Genomic DNA, 12,217 nt, shown 5'->3' on the forward strand with positions numbered 1-12,217 from the left:
TGCCAGTACTCATCACAAGGCACGATGATCCGGGCTAGAGGCTAGCCTCGACCACATACTGAGTTTGAGGCCAGCCTCAGCTACACAGAGAGACCGGTTACAAAGCATCAATGAATAAACAAAAACGCCCCACGATGAAAAAAGATGCTGAGGTTCTGGAGGTGCTGTGAGGAGCAGTGTAGGGGTGGTTTGTGGCGAGAGGACTTCCTCCCTTTTCTACCCTGTTCTTTGCTCCACAGAGAGCGGAGAGTTGAGAGGCCAAATGAAGCCTTGTCAAGGTGAAATGCTCCTAAAATAAAGACAGCTTTCTGTGTTCTATTTGATGGGAGACCGTGGGCTTTTTGGACTCATCCTCACTCTGGATTCTGACAAGCGAATGCTCAGTCTCTGGTCACATCATCTTGTGATAAGGACTGTGAGCAGCGATGAAACTTTGTACCCTTCCATGAATATCTCCAACACTGGCAGGGGGCCAGCTGCACACAGAGGACAACCGAGCCTGCCATGAGAGGGAAGCATGGACTTCCCCAGCTAGACATCATGGCAGAGGCCTTTAATCCCAGCACTTAGGAGGCAGAGGCAGGCAGACCTCTTTGAGTACTAGGCCAGCCTCGTCTATACAGGAAGTTCAGGCCAGGTAAGGGCTACAGACTCTGTCTCAAAAAGCAGCAGCAGAAAAAGAAGAGGGGGAGGAAGAGAAGGAGGAGGAGGGAAAAGAAAGACCTGTGTTCTCGGTCTATTACTTAAGTTGTAAAATGAAGTAGGGGTTTTTTGTTTGTTTGTTTTGTTTATTTGATTGTTTTGAGACATGGCTCATTATGTAGCGATGTCTGGCCTTGAACTCCCTCTGTAGACCAGGCTGGCCTTGAACTCACAGAGCTCTGCCTCTGCCTCTCAAATGCTGGAATTGAAGGCGTGCATCACCACCAAAATGAAGACTTTTTAAAGGTTACATTTTTGTGAGGTAGTACATAAATATGGTCCCTCTCCCACCTTTCTTTTTAAACTCTCAGCTCTTTTTAAACTGCCTAGCTGGGCAGTAGTGGTGCACAATTTTAATTCCAGCACTCAAAAGACGGAGGCAGGCAGATCTTCATGAGTTCAAGGCCAGCCTGGTCTGCAGAGTGAGTTCCAGGACAGCCAGAACTACACAGAGAAGCCCCTGTCTCAAAAAAGAAAAAAAAAAAAGAAAGACAGAAAGAAAGAAAGAAAGAAAGAAAGGAAGGAAGGAAGGAAGAAAAGCAAGGGAGCACAGGCCTGTACCTGCAATTCTAGCACTTGAGAGAAGGTAGCGGTGGGAAGATAGAGTTGAGGCCATCCTGGACTGCATAACAGGACCTTGTTTCAAAACAAGGAGAAAAAAGAGAAAGGCTCTTGAGCCAAGCAAGAACTAGGGCCAGAACTCTGATCTAGAACTTTTGTTTTGTTTTTCTGTTTGTTTTTTGTTTTTGAGACAAGATCTGTTACGTAATTCTGGTTGTCCTGGAACTCTCTATACAGGCTGGTCTCGAACTCACAGAGATCTGCCTGCCTCTGCCTCCCGTGTGCTGGGATTAAAGGTGTACGCCACCACCGCCTGGACTTTTTAAAAAGAGGGGTTATTTTTATTTATGTGTGTGTATGTGTGCACGCATGCCTAATGTATATGGGTACAACAGGTGGTTAGAAGACAGCAAGAGATCCCAAGGAACTGGAGTAACAGGCAGTGGTGAACCACCAGATATGGGTGTTGGAAACCCAACTACATTTCTCTGGTGGAGCAGGGAGTGCTCAATCCTGGCCATCTCAGCATTTTTTTTTTTTTTTTTTTTTCAGTCAGGACTTCTAGGCTGGCCTTGAACTCCATATGGAGCTGAGGATGACCTTCAACTTGTGATCCTCCTGCCTCCCAAGTACTGGAAGTTTAGGTGTGTACCACCACGCTTGGCCAGATTTTTTTTTTTTTTTTTTAAGGCAGGGTCTCATTCTGTAGCTCAAACTGCCCGGAATCCTTAAATTTGGCTATCTTGCTACCTCGATCTCATTTCCTGACTGCTAGAATTAAGGGAGGGAGCGGGCTGCTCTGCTCCAGATCTCCAGATGCTTTAATTCTTGAACCCTAGAACATTCTCCTCGGGTTATCGCTCAGGGGTATCCAAAGCCGTTGGACTTTTTGGTTTAGACCATTCATTTACTCATGTGCTTGCTACCGTGAGCCAAAAATTGGTTCTGCTTGCTTGTGCTAATGCTTTCCTTTGTAAAAGCAGATGCATATGATTTTCACAAGTGGATGACAGAAATAGTAGGATTAGGTCCGGTCTACAATGGAGGGAGCATCCAGAGATTAGGGATTTGCAGTGGCACCGGGATTAAACCTCTTGGTGGCTTAGCTTGCATACCAGTTCTCACCCTATGAGAGCGAATGCGAGGCTGCGTTTGCTTGCTTTCTGCTGTCATTATTCTCTAGCGCTTCGTTCGCTAATTTCCTTCCAGCTAAAATAATAACCTTCCACTGATGATTGTCCCTCCGTGAAGACTAGGCCATTCCGGCCAAACCTTCCTCACTCCGCCTGCGCGATTTAGCGTGACTTCCGGCCACCCAGATAGCCACGTGATCAAATACCCTCACTGCGCATGCCTGCCGAGAAGTTGGACTGAACCACTTTGCCCGACGAAAGGGGTATGCCGTCTGTGTTTTAAAGTCTAAAACCGATTCTCGACCTTAAGCATCTGTGATCACAAATTTTTAGGAAGGACGTAAGTGATTCTGAGACGGGAGAAGGTGAGAGAGCCGAGCGGAAATGCAGACAAACGTGGAGCGGGGCTTGGGCTCTCCCCTTCGCAGATAATGGGAGGAGCCCGCGACCAGCAAGCTCTTTCCTTTCGCTGCTGCGTCCGCAGCCATGAGGTGAGCGCGCGCGGCTCTCGGTTCTCGGCCGATGGCGCCGGCGGGGCTTGGCGGGGATCAGGGCCGCGACCCGGGCTGGCAAAGAGCAGGAGAGGGAGGCAGGCGCGGCGCGGCCGCGGCGGGAGCGCGGGGAGGACGCGAGCACGCACGGCCTGGGGAGGGTGGGGTGCGGGACGCCGAGGCCTGGAGAGGCCCTCCCACGGGCGCTGCTCTCCGCCCGGCTCGCGTCGCGGGCCTCCACGCGGGTAGAGCGGCGGCAGCTGGGCACGAGTGGCTCCCTGGCGCCCCTGGAGCCTAGCGGACCTCGGCCATGTGACGTGGGACAAGTCTCGGGCAAGCCCAGGCCTCCGTCTGCCGAGGGTGAGGCGCCGGGCTGTCTTGCACTCGGCCAGCTGTAGCAAACGGCAAGGACTGCTGGTCGGCGTTTGTTACTGTGACAAAGAGCCCAGAAGGCAGAGGGCCGCGCCTGTCCTCCTGAGTAAACAGTCACAGTCCTGATCCTTAACACTATAAACTCTGAACTACATCCAAATACTTGAAAGGGCTTAAGGCCCCCTTTTAGACCCCCTAATGGCTAAGGCTTAGTTTGGACTTAAGTTTTCTTACATCTGCATGCACTGCCCACAGCTTCAACAATGATCTTGATTTGGAAATGGTTAGTAGGGAACATGAAGGGATGGCAAAAATCTTGGGACTGGGAAGTGTATTCAGCCTTAATAGTAACGATGTATAGATATTAGTGTGTATTTTGTCCATTTTCTTAAACAATATTAAGACCTTGAAGAGAAGATTTTGCCTTGAGTGTTTGTCATTGTCCAGAAGTGGCTTCCAGGGCCTCATAGCGCTTTCTCTGTTCCCCAGTATGCTCAGGCTACAGAAGAGGCTTGCCTCTAGCGTCCTCCGCTGTGGGAAGAAGAAGGTCTGGTTGGACCCCAATGAGACCAATGAAATCGCCAATGCCAACTCCCGTGAGTATGGTCCTTTACCCTCACCTCCTACTTGTGATGAACGGCATTATAAATGTGTTGGTTTTTTTAATGGACCTAAGAAAGCTCGCATTCTAGGGGAGCTGTAAAACGGGGTAAAAAAACAAAACAGGTCCTTTTATTGGCATTTGCCTGAGAATGGAAGTTACTGTGACCATCCGGTGTTACATTAATAAACTGTGTGCACAGTGAATAGTTTATGGAGGTTGTGAGAAGAGATTTGAGGACTAGAAGGATGTTGGATGGGGCTTCAAGACATGAGCAGAGGTTTGTATATTGTTTTCAAGGCAGATGACAGATGGCTTGAAGTCATCCTGTGTTACAGCCGCATTTGGGTACACTAAGTATGCTGTGAATATTTAAAAGGTAGAATGCTTTATGACAAGTTCACGATTTCAGTTCCTTTGAGAATGTTGGATCAAAGATATAAGCAATGTCTCTGTTTGAGTTTGTGGCAGGGCTTTGCTAACTAAATAGGTGCTTTTTGCTTCCTCAGGTCAGCAGATCCGGAAGCTGATCAAGGATGGGCTGATCATCCGAAAGCCTGTGACTGTCCATTCCCGGGCTCGATGCCGGAAAAACACTTTGGCTCGACGGAAGGGCAGGCATATGGGCATAGGTGAGACTGATCTTCCCTTTTCCCTGACTCTTAAATGATGGATACAGAGATCTAGTTTAGTGGTAGAGCAGTCACCTAACATGCTTAAGGGCCTGGGTTCAGTTCATCTCATGTGCCATTATTTTACTGCTTTACATTGCTTTTTTTTCTCGTGTTCAGTTCATCTCATGTGCCATTATTTTACTGCTTTACATTGCTTTTTTTTCTCGTGGATACAAGTTGGCACTGGGTTGTGTTTATTCTTGAGGAAGATGTTAATAATATTATTAAGTCTTTATATTATGCTGGGGTTTATACTGGATGTTTTAAACCTGGGGGGGTTGGAGAGGTGGCTCAGAAATTAGCGACACTTACTGCTCTTGCAGAGGATGCGAGGTTTGGTTCCCAGCACTCGTTCTGTGAGCCACCTGGACATAGGTGTGCATGTCTCATTGTTTGGGGAAAACACTTTTTAGGGCCCTTGTCACACTGCATCCAAAGCCACCATGTCATACTACCTTTTTTCCTGTCATAGCCACATGCTTATAGGATAAGAGGACAATAATTTCCATGTATCTAGTAACCAACTTAAAACAAGTCCTTGAAGCTTACATAGTCTGATTCCTAATTCTCACACAGGGAAGCGGAAGGGTACTGCCAACGCTCGGATGCCTGAGAAGGTGACCTGGATGAGAAGGATGCGGATCCTGCGCCGACTTCTCAGGAGATACCGTGAATCCAAGAAGATTGACCGCCATATGTAAGCCCGCCCTCTGTCACTGGGCTTTGTCTTTTCATAGATCTCTGTCTCACTGGCTTTGAGTAGAGAATCCTGCCAAGGGAGTAGTCTGATTCTAGGAGGGTTGTTTTCTTCTTGGTTTCCCCTATGCCATCAAAGTAGAACAGAAGTTGAATTTACCAGGCAGCTTCTGTGTAGGAGCTGCCCAAGAAGTTTGGCCTTGGGAACAGTAGTCCCTGTAGTAATGGGAAGGAAACTGAACAGGCTTAGTGACCTGGGGAGAGGAGAGCCCACAGTACCAGCCTCCGGTCCTGTTGCTAACCAGAGCTGTGTTCCTTGACCCTGCAGGTATCACAGCCTGTATCTGAAGGTCAAGGGGAATGTCTTCAAAAACAAGCGGATTCTCATGGAACACATCCACAAGCTGAAGGCAGACAAGGCCCGCAAGAAGCTCCTGGCGTAAGTGTCTTTTAAGAGTTACGGTAGGGGCAGCACTGGCCTTGATTGTAACAGTGCTGAAAAAGGACCTGGTGCTGCTTGATGTGTTAGGAGCACAGCTGTTGACTAGAGGTTCCTGCTCCTTTGCCCCGCACATTGCCATACCACCTGCCCATTTGCACTGGGCTGGGTGAGACAGAGCTGCCCTTCCTCGGGCTGATGAAGCTCCGAGGGTGTGGAGGTCTGGGGGTGTGCTTCTGTCTCCTTAGCTGCTCGCCTGTCCCCAAACTGACCGTCATTTTTCTTCCTTCTAGTGACCAGGCTGAGGCTCGCAGGTCCAAGACCAAGGAAGCCCGAAAGCGCCGGGAGGAGCGTCTCCAGGCCAAGAAGGAGGAGATCATCAAGACTCTGTCCAAGGAGGAAGAGACCAAGAAATAAAGCTTCCCTCGTGTCTGTACATAGTGGGCTGCCTGTGGCCTCAGGTGGATCAGTCATTAAAATAAAAGAAGCCTTTGTCTGTTGTCCTCTTCTTTTCTAGCGGTTTGGCCGCTGGCTGCATCTTAATGATTTGAGGTCCCCAGCTGGCCACATGAGCCTGGGCCGTCAGCCATTTCTTTAAGTCTAGTGGACCATTCGGGGGGCCGGGGGTGTTTTTAACCTTGTTTTTGTAGGGTGTGGGCCAACTTGGGGTACGAGGATTGGTTTCTTACCCTTGCCTCAAAATACATTATTTCAGAACTGCCCCTTAAGGACTTGTGATTTGATTCTTGTGGTTCTAGCTCTTGAAGATGAGTTAAAGAAGTTCCAGGCCCAGCCTGGCCTCTAGCTTAGAGCCAAGTAGAAGCTGTCTCAAGCATGCCCACTTGTCAAAAGGGGGGCCAGGGTTACATGGCTTACAGGGGGAGACCCTGCCACCCGCTCCAAGGTGGTGAGTGGGGAAGTAGGCTGGAGATGGCTTAGTGGGTAATGGTACTTGATGCCAATCCTGAGTTTAAGATGGAAAAGCCAGAAACCATCGTATACAGCAGCTCAGAAGTAGCACCTAGGAATTGGTTTCAGGGTGTTATTGGGAATAACTGAACTCACCTATGTCTAATTCATAGGCTTCAGTTCTCCAGAGTGGCTGGGACTTGGGGCATGTGTCAAGTAGCCTGGCCAAAGGGTCCTAGTCACAAAAATAGCAGTATGCCTGTGTTCACGCAACCGTTTGAAACCTGCCCTGGGACCTCAGGCCAGGCCAGTGTGAGGTGCTTAATTTAAGTATTTAAATGTGCGTCTCTTCTTAAACAGGAAGTGGCATTTATTTTCCCACTTAGCTGTAGTAGTGGCTGCCAGGAGGGTTTTCAATAGTCCCTGTGACCCAAGTACCACTTTACATGGATTTACATTGATTCTTTAATCTTCACGATATAATGAAGTAGGGTCGGCCGCCGCCTCCATCTTGCAGATGAGAGTGAGACTTCACACAGCCTGTACTGGTGCAGTGACGTCAACTGGAGTTTGGTACCACAGGCCATGGCAGTTGAGCCTGATTCCCAGGGCTTGGCTTCCAAACCTTAGAAGAAAGCCAGTGGGGTGGGATTGAGTAGCAAAAGGGTTATGGAGGCACCAGTGTGGTGGTTTGAGAAGGATGTCCAGTGACAGGTCTGTGAGAGCTCTGGGGTATGCTGGGAAATGTGGGCCGTCCTTTTCTAGGGTGGCTGCTCAGCAGCAGTGCCTTTCACGGAAGATAGGAGTGACAGAAAGTGAGGAGACGCTGGGACCATTGGACCATACAGCTTCACCTCAGTTCTGAGCAGGGGAGGGAGTGGTGGACCCCACCATGTGCAGGGCTCGGCACAAAGGGACACTGGGCTCAGGTCCACTGTAGCAAGGTGCAATTGCTACCTTGGGCTCTGGCTTTAACTTTCGAAGGCCTGGGGCGGCCTTGACCAAGCTCAGCTTAGCACGCCCATCATTTCTGGCCCAACTCAGGGAGAAGGTGTTGGAGACACCCCATGCCAACCACTCCGTGGTAGAGACAGGGATCACCGGAGGGGAGGGGAACACGATCAAAGCATACCTGGGCCCTGAGCCCACTCTACAGGGACTGGTTCCATTCCAGGCCAGAAGGTGGTGCTGTTCGCTCACTGGTGGCTGCTGTATGTGTAACAGGCTCAGGCCTCACTGGGGCTTTCTGTTGATTGGTTGACATTGGGTTGTTTGGAAAGGTTATGATGGTTGGTTTTAATGTCCACCTGCCACAAATTAGAGTCTACCGAGTAGGGAGCCTCAGCCGAAGAATTCTGATGGCCTTAATAGATGTTAGGAAGACGCACCCCAAATTTGGTTGGTACCTTCTAGAAATGACCCAGATAAAAAAGGGTCACAGCAGAAGGGAGGTTAGTCTCCTTTTCCCTGCTTGGTCTTCCCTCGTCACCGAGTTAATTCACCCTCTACTGTTGCTGCCCTCGCTGACACCTCAGGCTTCCATCGTAGACGAAGGACCAGTGGCTCTCTAGGAACCTTCCAGGTTTTCAGTGCTAAATTGGGACTGCTGGGGTGCCAACCAGTCAGTAAGCAGCATTTTCCCACGGTCTCTGCCTCCGTGCCTACCTCCAGGTTTCTGCCTTGAGTTCCTCCCTGGCCTCCCTTGGTGATGGGCTGTCATCTGTAAGCTGAATAGACCCTTTCCTCCCCCGTGGTCTTTGGTCACTACATCACAGCAACAGAGATACCAACTGAGCGAAGGTGGATCCGGGAGTCCACCTCTCAGGAAAGCCTGTTCCACAGTCAGGTTCATTCATGACAGACCACCCCTGTGTCATTTCTTCCTGAACGTCACCCAGGCCTAGAAGGTACATCCATGAGCTATGACAACCTTTACAGGAAAATATACGGAGGGAGTCTAATTTTCAGGGAGCCTCAATCATTAAGAACTCCTAAATAACCATTGAATCCATTCCAGGTCCTGGAAATCCAATCTATTTAGCACTGAGGATATAGCTCTGCAGTACAGTATGTACTTAGCATACACTCCACCTCCACTCACCATTCCCTAAAGATATAAGACTTGGGTGCTGGAGAGATGCTTAGCAGTTTAGAGTGTTTGCTGCTCTTCCAGAGGGCGTGAGTTCAATTCCCAGAGCCCACATTGGGCAGCTCACAGCCACCTCCAGCTCCAGGGCTTCTGATGCCCGCATACATGGGCATACACACACATGTAAGAGAGACAGAGAGGGAGAGAGACAGAGAAAGAAACACATTAAAAAAAACTTTTAAAAGTATATGACAACCGTCAGCTGAAGAATGGATTAAGAAAATGTGGTATGCCGGGCGGTGGTGGTGCACGCCTTTAATCCCAGCACTGGGGAGGCAGAGGCAGGCGGATCTCTGTGAGTTTGAGGCCAGCCTGGTCTACAGAGGGAGATCCAGGACGGGCACCAAAACTACACAGAGAAACCCTGTCTCAAAAAAAAGAAAAGAAAAAAAGAAAGGAAGGAAGGAAGAAAAGAAACAAGAAAACGTGGTATATATACACAATGGAGTACTACTCAGCAGAGAAAAACAATGACAGCATGAAATTTGCAGGCAAGTAGATGGAACTAGAAAATATCATCCTGAGTGAGGTAACCCAGACTCAGAAGGACAAACATGGTATGTACTCACTCATAAGTGGATACTAGATATAAAGCAAAGAACAATCAGACTGCAACCCACAGAACCATGAAGGCTACCTAGCAGGGGGGACCCTAGGATGACTGTGGCTTATAATAAGTTTTGAGTTTGACCAATCACTGGGCAAGACTTAGTGAAACATTTCACTATTAGGATAAGAATTTATTCTGTATCAAGCTGATGAAAGGAAATGCTGAACATACTTTCAGGAGAGGAGGCTAAAATCTTTTTAGATTATGGATTAGCCTATAGAAAAATGTCTGCCGTAAATCAAACAGTGAAGGGGAAGATGAATAGGAATCTCACTTACACAACTTAAGTAAAACGTAGCTCTCTGAACAGATGAAGATAGGTCTCTTCTGTATCCCAGAACCTAATCAATATTTATATGTATAATTCAGCTATTATTTGGCTTAAAAGGGCTTATTGGGAAATGTTATATTTTTTACTATTTTTTATAGAGAAAATATTTTCCAGTTTCAAATAACTTTGGACTTTGGAATTATAACCTTTTTTTTTTTTTTTTTTTTGGTTTTTCGAGACAAGGTTTCTCTGTGTAGCTTTGCGCCTTTCTTGGGACTCACTTGGTAGCCCAGGCTGGCCTCAAACTCACAGAGATCCGCCTGTCTCTGCCTCCCGAGTGCTGGGATTAAAGGCGTGCGCCACCACCGCCCGGCTTATAACCTGTTTTTAATGTTCAAAAAAAAAAAAACACTAAAGTGGAAAATGCTGAAGGACCACTGAACTCGATGTTGTATTTACATATCTTATCTGTATAAAATAATGATTAGAAATGTTTGTTTAAAAAGATGAAGTGCGAATGTGAACTTAACGAGAAGTTGTAGATCTTCAGCACTGCACACAAATAAATATTTATGCTTCTAAAAATACAAAAGGTGTATGACAAGCCAGGCATGGTGGTTCATGTAATCCCAGCACCCAGGAGCCTCGTTGCTCCAAGTTTGAGGCCAGCCTGGGATATAGAGCAAAACAGAACAAAAGCTTGGAACTGTTCCCATCATACAACTTTATACATCTTTCCAAGGGGCTCACTGTCTCTCAGGTAAACGCCCTGAGGAAACCCAACTCATTTTCTTTTCTTTCTTTCTTTCCTTCCTTCTTTCTCTTTCTTTCTTTCTTTCTTTCTTTCTTTCTTTCTTTCTTTCTTTCTTTCTTTCTTTCTAAATATTTAACTTTATTTTATGTGCATTAGTATGAAGGTATCAGACCCCCTGGAACTGAGTGAGTTACGGACAGCTGTGAGCTGCCATGTGGGTGCTGGAAATTGAACTGGTCCTCTGGAAGAGCAGCTAGTGCTCTTAACCATTGATCTTTTTCTTTATTTCTTCCTTCCTTCCTTTCTTTTCTTTCTTTCTTTCTTTCTTTCTTTCTTTCTTTCTTTCTTTCTTTCTTTCTTTTTTTTTGTTGTTGTTTTTGTCTGTTTGTTTTCAAGACAGCATTTCTCTGTGTAGGTTTGGTGCCTGTCCTGGATCTCGCTTTGTAGACCAGACTGGCCTCGAACTCACAAAGGTCCACCTGGCTCTGCCTTCCGAGTGCTGGGATTAAAGGCATGCGCCACCACTGCCCGGCTTCTTTCTTTTTTTCTTTTTTCTTTCTTTCTTTTATTTTTTTGTTGTTGTTGATGATGATGTTGTTTTTGAAACAGGATTTCTCTGTGTAGCCCTGGCTGTCCTGGAATTTGCTCTGTAGAACAGGTGAACTCAGAGATCTGCCTGCCTTTGCCTTCTGAGTGCTGGGATTAAAATGCATGAGACACCACCGCCTGACTACCCAATTTACTCTCTAGATAAAGAAACTGAGGCCCAGTGACTTCCCAGAACCTCAGATTGTCTCGTTACTAGTCTGGCACTGGGCCCCAGCTATTGGTTTGATTCATAGTACCGCGTGCATAGACACAGAGCAGAGCCCCTGTTGTAGGCTGGGAGCTGGAAAAGGGCCGGGTAAGCAGGACTGGCTTTGGCCTCGTCCCTGGTGGCATCAGTGAAGCTGAGACAGGGCCAAGCTAGGCCATCTCCTATAAAGCACAATCAACTGAGTCTAGACATGCACAGCTGCCTTCCTTGAGTGTCTCAGCAGGTCCCTAGGAGGTCCAAGCCCTAGGAGGCTGGGGGAGGCAGAAGGCTGAAGAGAAGGGAATGGACTAGCAACGTGGTGGGATTACACAGACAACCTCACCGTCTGAGCCTTCCCCATCTCCAGCATCTACTCCCTTGTCCCTTTAGGCCTCCCTGTCCCTGGCTCCTAGATTTTTCTTTCTGCGTCTCTCTTGAGCCCAGGTGGGGTGTACCAAGTGGGCTCAGGAGGAAGGTCGTGTGTAGGTCAGAGATGGCACTGGCAGCAGATTTCTGGGGATTCCCGGGCCAGTAGTGTTGCTGGTCCAGCCAGATCCCCAAGAATAGGCAAAGAGAAGAGCAGAGGCCGTAGTGGGGACAGCAGCTGTCCCCAGCCCCTAGGCTGTGAGCCCTGCTGTCAGAGGCTCAGCCACCCGAAAAGGCTGCTGTGCTCAGCAGCGCAGCAGACAGACTGGGGGAGGGGGCTGTTGCAGGCCAGCTGCTGGCTGGTGGCAGACACTGGGTATGCACAAGGCTTGAATTCAACATTCCCACTCGTCTCCAGTGAGGTGGGAGCATCTATTTCTGGAGCCCCAGCATCAGGCTGTCCTCCAGCCTAGTGGCTTAAGGCAGCGAGGGACACAGGGCAGGATGGTAAGATGTCTGGGCCCCTGATTGCTTGATAATCAGGACAAGTCATTAGCTTTCTCCAGGCATTAGTTTTCCCAAGTGTGAAAGGGACAGTTCATGCTGTGTAAAGTGTGTGACCTTCGGTAAACCACCCACCATCTCTATCACAGTGTCCTCGTCTGTCAAAGGGTTCAGTCCGGTTTGGGTCAG

The 12,217-nt window shown here is 48.3% G+C and overlaps 1 protein-coding gene across 2 annotated transcripts; it reads left to right on the top strand.

Moving 5' to 3' along the window:
• The first annotated feature begins 2,661 nt into the window (after positions 1-2,661).
• On the top strand, positions 2,662-6,167 carry Rpl19 (ribosomal protein L19). 2 transcript variants are annotated; one of them, XM_059271663.1, is made up of 6 exons: positions 2,662-2,887; positions 3,749-3,855; positions 4,370-4,492; positions 5,111-5,231; positions 5,559-5,669; positions 5,963-6,167. In XM_059271663.1, the coding sequence occupies exons 1-6, from the start codon at positions 2,883-2,885 to the stop codon at positions 6,084-6,086; spliced, it is 591 nt and encodes a 196-aa protein (XP_059127646.1). In that variant the 5' UTR covers positions 2,662-2,882; the 3' UTR covers positions 6,087-6,167. The 2 variants fall into 2 exon arrangements, with proteins under 2 accessions (XP_059127646.1, XP_059127647.1); XM_059271664.1 differs by lacking the exon at positions 2,662-2,887 and adding an exon at positions 3,229-3,247.
• The last annotated feature ends 6,050 nt before the right edge of the window (positions 6,168-12,217 follow it).

Source organism: Peromyscus eremicus, chromosome 8a, assembly GCF_949786415.1.
Source record: "Peromyscus eremicus chromosome 8a, PerEre_H2_v1, whole genome shotgun sequence".
NCBI classification, from domain to species: Eukaryota; Metazoa; Chordata; class Mammalia; order Rodentia; family Cricetidae; genus Peromyscus; species Peromyscus eremicus.

What these genes read in the sequence shown, in the direction of transcription:
- Rpl19 (XM_059271663.1), top strand. An exon ending in AATCGCCAATGCCAACTCCC is followed by an intron (nt 3,856 to 4,369) that starts GTGAGTATGGTC and finishes TTGCTTCCTCAG; the next exon opens with GTCAGCAGATCCGGAAGCTG. An exon ending in GCCCGCAAGAAGCTCCTGGC is followed by an intron (nt 5,670 to 5,962) that starts GTAAGTGTCTTT and finishes TCTTCCTTCTAG; the next exon opens with TGACCAGGCTGAGGCTCGCA.